The sequence below is a fragment of the Sciurus carolinensis genome, chromosome 4 (assembly GCF_902686445.1).
Source record: "Sciurus carolinensis chromosome 4, mSciCar1.2, whole genome shotgun sequence".
Taxonomy (NCBI): domain Eukaryota; kingdom Metazoa; phylum Chordata; class Mammalia; order Rodentia; family Sciuridae; genus Sciurus; species Sciurus carolinensis.
In genome coordinates, this window is record NC_062216.1 from 124,717,641 (window position 1) to 124,723,640 (window position 6,000).

Below are 6,000 nucleotides of genomic sequence, written 5' to 3' on the forward strand. Positions count from 1 at the left end.
AAGATTCGCATGGTCAAGTGTAGTTGGCAAAATAAGACCCTCCTGGAAATACTTGGGGAATTGTTCCTTCTTCATATCAAAATTCTACATCTGGATCAAATGGGAGACTAATAAATTACTTAACTTTTTATAATAATCTTCGAGGAAATCATCAGATCCTGTGTTTACCCAAGCTGGAGTCTGTGTGTGACTGTCGCTATTACTGCTTGAGTCTATGGTTGAGTCCCTTAGATTTGTTTTAGGTCATTATTAATTTGTCCTAAGTCAGTCAAATCAACAGAAAGGTAGATATCTACCAATACAAAGTATTTTTCAGAAGTTAAACTGTTTTTGGTAAAACTCCAAACCTTATTAATCTTCTGCAGATGACAGCTCATATATTGCTGATGATTAAAGATACCCATGTGTTACAATTGGGTTTCAGACTCACAGCCCATCTCTCTTTTTCTGATCTTTCAGTAAAATCAGAATGCTAAACTGGTGACTTCACAATCATTTCCTTGGCAAAAGATTAATATCACAAGCATAGAGGAAAAGGGCCCATACTTAGACACAAGTGTCTTCAATAACAGTGGGAGAAAACAGAATACTGGCAAAGTAAATTGCTTTTCTTCTTAAAACTGTTTTCTCTTTCCCATCCTGCCCCATGTGCCCAAGTGTAAAAGCCCTGCTTTGAAAATGTTTCATGCTGTAGATCAAACACTTAAGAGAAAATGACAATAATAAAGCCCAAACATCCTAGGAACAGCTAGGAGAAAGCCCTCTAGGACAGTGGGAAATACATCAGTGCAGAAATATGTAACTGTGCTGAATACACTATTTGTGTTTCTCATGCACACCGGTGAGAATTACAGTCAGATTTTAGGAAATTATGTTAAATTTGATGCTCAGTCAGTTTTTTTAGGAGGTCCTTTTCCATGGTTCTCCTCAAGTTCTTGCCAACTTTTCTGAATGGGAGGCTTAGATGATAAAGGATGTCTGTGGGAATTAAATTTTTTTTCCTTCGAATAGTGAACTCATCCTTCTTCAGAATGAGGACTAGAATATTCAGGTGTGTGTGGCTTCTATTTACCTGTAAAATAAAGAACTATATAACCTTTAAAAACAACTTTCAAAACACACACTAAAGATTCGATCCTGAAATAAATCATTAACAGCAGGTTTCAGAGATTTCTTCATCGGGCCATCAGTTTGTTTCAGTTACAACCAGGTGTGCTGAGAGACCCCAACATATTGCCAGTTGGCTGGGGCTGGGAGGCAGAGCTCGCAGGAGGCTAAAGAAACAATGCATCACTGACAACTTCCATTCATCATCCCAGCCTGCTGCCAGGCCTGGAAGCTGGAAAGAATGGGCTCCATGTGCATCGCCCTGAGGGAGGAGCCTGCAGGCCTTGCACGGTTTTCAGAGAAACCTGGTCTTTTATGGGAGACTGGGTATCCCTGGGGGAAAGCACAAGTGGCACCTGTGGTTAGTCTTCTTTCAAAAGGCCTAGCCACTTTGCAGGCAACAGGTGGGCAGGTATGTGGTGGCACAGATTTAAATGACACCTGTCTCCACTTTAAAATGTTGCTCCACCCTTGGTAACCTAAGCCTGGTGTGAACCTTTCAGAACATCTTGTGACAAATATCATGAAGCCATCAGCTGTCATCACACTTTTCCTGAAAATTTGCCTACCACATCCCGGACCCATTTCTTTTCCTTGCCTTTTTTTTTTTTTTTTTTTTTTTTTTGGATTGTTTTAGGGACAAATGTAGATGCAGCATTTTCCTTTTTGTTTAACAGAAGACTGGTTCCAGATTAACAAATGAAACTACAGATTAAATTACTGTAGTTTGGATTTTTAAAAAAATGATTTGGGAAATGAAGACTTATTTCTAAATGACTTCAAGAATATCCTTGCTATATGTTATTTTTGGAGTAATTTAAATAGAACTGTTTTCTTAATATGCTCAAGTGATGATTAGTAAAGGAAGGCCATATCATATATTTTGCCCAGATAGCTGTATTCTCTCATAAAACACATGCAGACCTCACCCCTCCCATCTAAGGCTTTTATGCAAAAATGTCACCTTTCAGATGCCAAGTAATCAAAGTGCCAGAGCTGTATGAGAGATCAGTAACTGTATTCACACACTGGTCACCAAGTGCACCGGTTCCTATTGGACTGCATGCTGGCCTTTTTGGCAAACAGAAATGGTGTATTTGGCAAACAGAAATGGTGTATTCCTGTGTCCACTGGGCAAGCAGATATATTCTTACTGGTGCATCTTAACTGCTGATGCCTGAAAATTTAGCCTCGATTGTTTATAGAAAGGAAAAGCAATCTGAGCTGTCAGCTTTGATATTACCTAAATCTGCATTGAATGTGGTAAAATAATGCAAGATTTGTTTTTTAGGCCTGTTTCATATTTTCCAGGCAATAGATCAAATCAGTTCAGGGTTCATTTTTAGTTCTTTAATAAGCTGACACAGTATATTGGCAGAAAAATAAGAATGCACTTTTAACATGGAAATGTCATATAGTCAAAGTTATTGTTTGTGCTATTTATTAATAACTCAGGATCCCTCGAGAATTGAGTTTAGCTCTTTCAATGGGGAGACGGAGGTTCTGGTTCTTTCCAACATAATGAGTATCCTACCTCATTTCTCTCTCATCATCTCCATTTCATACCTCAGCCCCAGTCCCTTGTCAATTCATATCTTCCCTTTCAGTTCATAAGTTTTTTTATACATTGAAGCAGCCCAGTGAGAATAATTAATAAATCATCTATAGGTCTTTTCTGTCATATTCTTATCTAAATTGTGACTCTACCCTCTCCTCAAAAATGCTCTCCCCTAGAAATCTGCTACCTTCAGGTTCTTATTCCAAGGCCACTCCAGGGAGATCTGCTCTGAACCTTGATGCTTCATCTTCTTCGTATCATGTTCTGTTTTTTTTCCTTCCCCTCCTTAGCATTGATTTCTACATGCTACACATTATAGTTTCACAATTTTCTTGAATATTGTCTGTCTTTCTTACTGGAATCAAAGCTCTTGAGGCCAGGGATTGTTGCCCATATCTCCAGAGTCTAGAACAGAGTCTGGCAAGTAGCAGACATCACACAAGTGTCTGTTAAATGAGGGAATGGAAGTCATTTACCTCAACCTTTGGTGTTTTTGTTCCATGACAAATGATGTGTTTTTGAGGCCTGTTGAATGTGGTGGACTAATATCTCCATCTCCTCCTGGCCCTGCTGAGAAAGGCTGGGAGAAATGACATGCTGTAGTCTCTGAGAGCCATCCCCAGTGTTGAAGCAGTCAGTGCTGGTCTTTATTCAGTGAGCCAGCCTTTTTGGAAAAACCTTTTCTGGGATGGATTTCTTTTAAACACTATCCCGAGCAACCATCCATCCTTCTGTCTGTCTGAACTCCAGGTCTTTTCTCCTTTCCCAACTTTTTGAATAGTCAGTGGCATTGAGTTTAGCTAAAGAGCTTTTCCCTTCTCCCCACACTGTAGTTCGTGGGTAAAGAAGCCAGCATGACACTGCATCTCATGGAAACCAGGAAAAAAATAATGGTGTGAGCTCGAGACATTTCCATTTGCTACACTTGCAGCCCTGGTGACCGTGATATAAATCTGTTGAGCCTTGCCATTGCTTCACTGGGTTCCAAGAACATCCAATGCTTGTCTGATGTTAAGTTTTACTGCCCATGAAAGCAAACATCACCTCCGTCATGGCCAGTTAAACAGTATCTTTTATAGTGGACTTCTGCATATCTGAAACCACCCATCCAAAGCCAAAAGTAATGCCAGGGGGGAGAGATTTTATTCTGCCATGTTTCTTACAAAGAGGAGATCAAGGGTCAATTCAATTCATAAAATTACTGCAGTCATTTTTCAGCTGGCTGAGAGACTTTGCAGATCAAAAAATACAGTGGCTCCTAAATGATTTCTGATATGCACAATTCTAGTGTTTTTTATTCTCAGCATGTGGTGCAAAGCCTGCCAGAAACCATGTTTTTAGCGATTGACAGGCGGATTAGAAATCGTCCAGGATGCTTTCCATCATCTCTGCACAGGCTGGTCATCCATTTAAGCTGCTCTCTGTGAAAGCCTGCTTTGTGTGTACTCCCCCTTACATGTTGTTCTTTTCTTTCAGTGTGGGGCTCATCTTGGGCACATTTTTGATGACGGACCTCGTCCAACCGGCAAAAGATACTGCATAAATTCAGCTTCCTTGTCTTTCACACCTGCGGACAGCAGTGGCGCGGAAGGAGGCAGCGAGGTCGGCAGCCCAGCCCAGGCAGACAAAGCGGAGCTGTAGAGAAATGGAGAGTGATGGAAACAAAGTGTACTTAATGCACAGCTTATTAAAAAATGAAAATTGTTTATCTTAATAGATATATTTTTTCAAAAACCTTAAGGGCAGTTTTGTGCTATTGAGATTTTTTTCTTCTTTCGCTTAAACGAGGCCCTGTCCATCCATGTATTTTGCTATTTACTAGATAAAGAACTGTTTATAGCTTTTGCAAATGGAGATAGCTTTGTGAAACTTCTTCACAAGTCACTAAAATAACCTTTGGCATTCTTTTCTTTGAGTACACATCTTCTTTTGAGTTTTGTTATTGTTAACTCTTGATTAAGAGGCAGAGGGTGTTTGGTCTTCAGATGTGAAAGTAAAGATCTAGGCAGAGTAGGGACCACAGCTGGGAGGTGCCCAGCATTGAGACTCGTGGTCTCATGGCATTTTACAGATCTACCTAAGATAAGGACAGAGTGATGTCTAGGAGACTTCTCAGCTTTGTGGAAAGTCTGAGCTGAGGTCGTTTTTTTCTCACTGTAAGGGTGTGAAGGTCTAAAGTCTTTCCTTATGTTAAATTGTTGCCAGATCTGAGGGGGCACTCTGAATGTTGTGGCAGAGAGGTAAACATTACCTCACGGTTAGGCCTTTATTTTATTTTCCATTGAGAACATTGGAATGCAAGACAACTGTAAAATGTTGAGCCCCATGTTGTCCAAAGTTCACAGAGAAGAACACCTGCCCATTGCCTTTTTATAATACCTTCCTCCACACCTAATACCAGCTGCAGCTGTAAGGGCATTTGGTAAATCCCCCTGTGTAAAATAAAATACTGGGGACAACACACTTCATCAAGACAGCAAAATGAGAGAGAGCAGAGAAGACCAAGGATGAAGCCTTGAGTACTAAATAAACCAGTGCTGGGCAGAAAAGCTAGCAGGTTACTGCAAGTAACAAACAGAACCCAAAGCAGGAACCTTGTGCACAGCTTTAGTTACCCCTGGAAAGGTTCTAGTAGAAAGAGCCAGGCCCGCTCCCCGCACTCGACACTAACTAGCATGCTGTGCAAGAAGGGACAAGCCATTTAGCCTCTCTGTGCCTATTTCTTTATGTACAAATAGACTGGGACTCATAATATTTGTAAAATGTATTGACACTCTCAGGGCAAAATTACTATATTGCTATACAATTAAGATCAGTATTGTAAAATTAAACTGATCTGGTTCTAATTGCCTCAAAAACTGAAGCCCAGGCATTTGAAATAGAAAGAAGCAGAGGTTGACTTAGCTGATTGGTATGGAAACATTTGGGCCAAGAGCCAGACCTTTTTCTTTGTAGCAATATGGCTGGTTTTACTTTGAGAAGCTCTGCTAGCTGCTTTGTAACATGTGATCTGGTGGAACGAGTGTCATTGTGCACAGTAAGGTTTTCACAGGTACAAGCTGATGTTGCCGTAGCCAGGTGTGGAAGCATGGTGTGTGACTGGTTGACATGTATCGTGTGTATAACTTTGGATGCTCATCCTGAAATGTAGTTTTTTAACATATTAATTTTGTAAATGTTTGATAGCTTATGAAGACTGACATCTTTCTTTTATGCACCAAGACAAAAATAAGAAAGAGGAACACTGAACAATTATAGAGGCACAATGAGAAATGAGAATGAAAAGTTGTGAAAAACCAAAATGCAAACATGGCCATGTCAGCATACCTCCCTGA

General features: G+C 40.2%; 1 protein-coding gene across 3 annotated transcripts in view; it reads left to right on the forward strand.

Annotated features, from left to right (window-relative positions):
* The window catches only part of Msrb3 (methionine sulfoxide reductase B3), a 167,954-nt gene extending 163,383 nt beyond the window's left edge, over positions 1 to 4,571 (forward strand). For all 3 annotated transcript variants that reach the window (XM_047548256.1, XM_047548257.1, XM_047548258.1), the window contains one exon: positions 4,142 to 4,571. In XM_047548256.1, coding sequence (XP_047404212.1) covers positions 4,142 to 4,306 — 165 coding nt within the window. In that variant the 3' untranslated portion in view covers positions 4,307 to 4,571. The remainder of the gene's footprint in view (positions 1 to 4,141) is intronic.
* Positions 4,572 to 6,000: the final 1,429 nt, after the last annotated feature.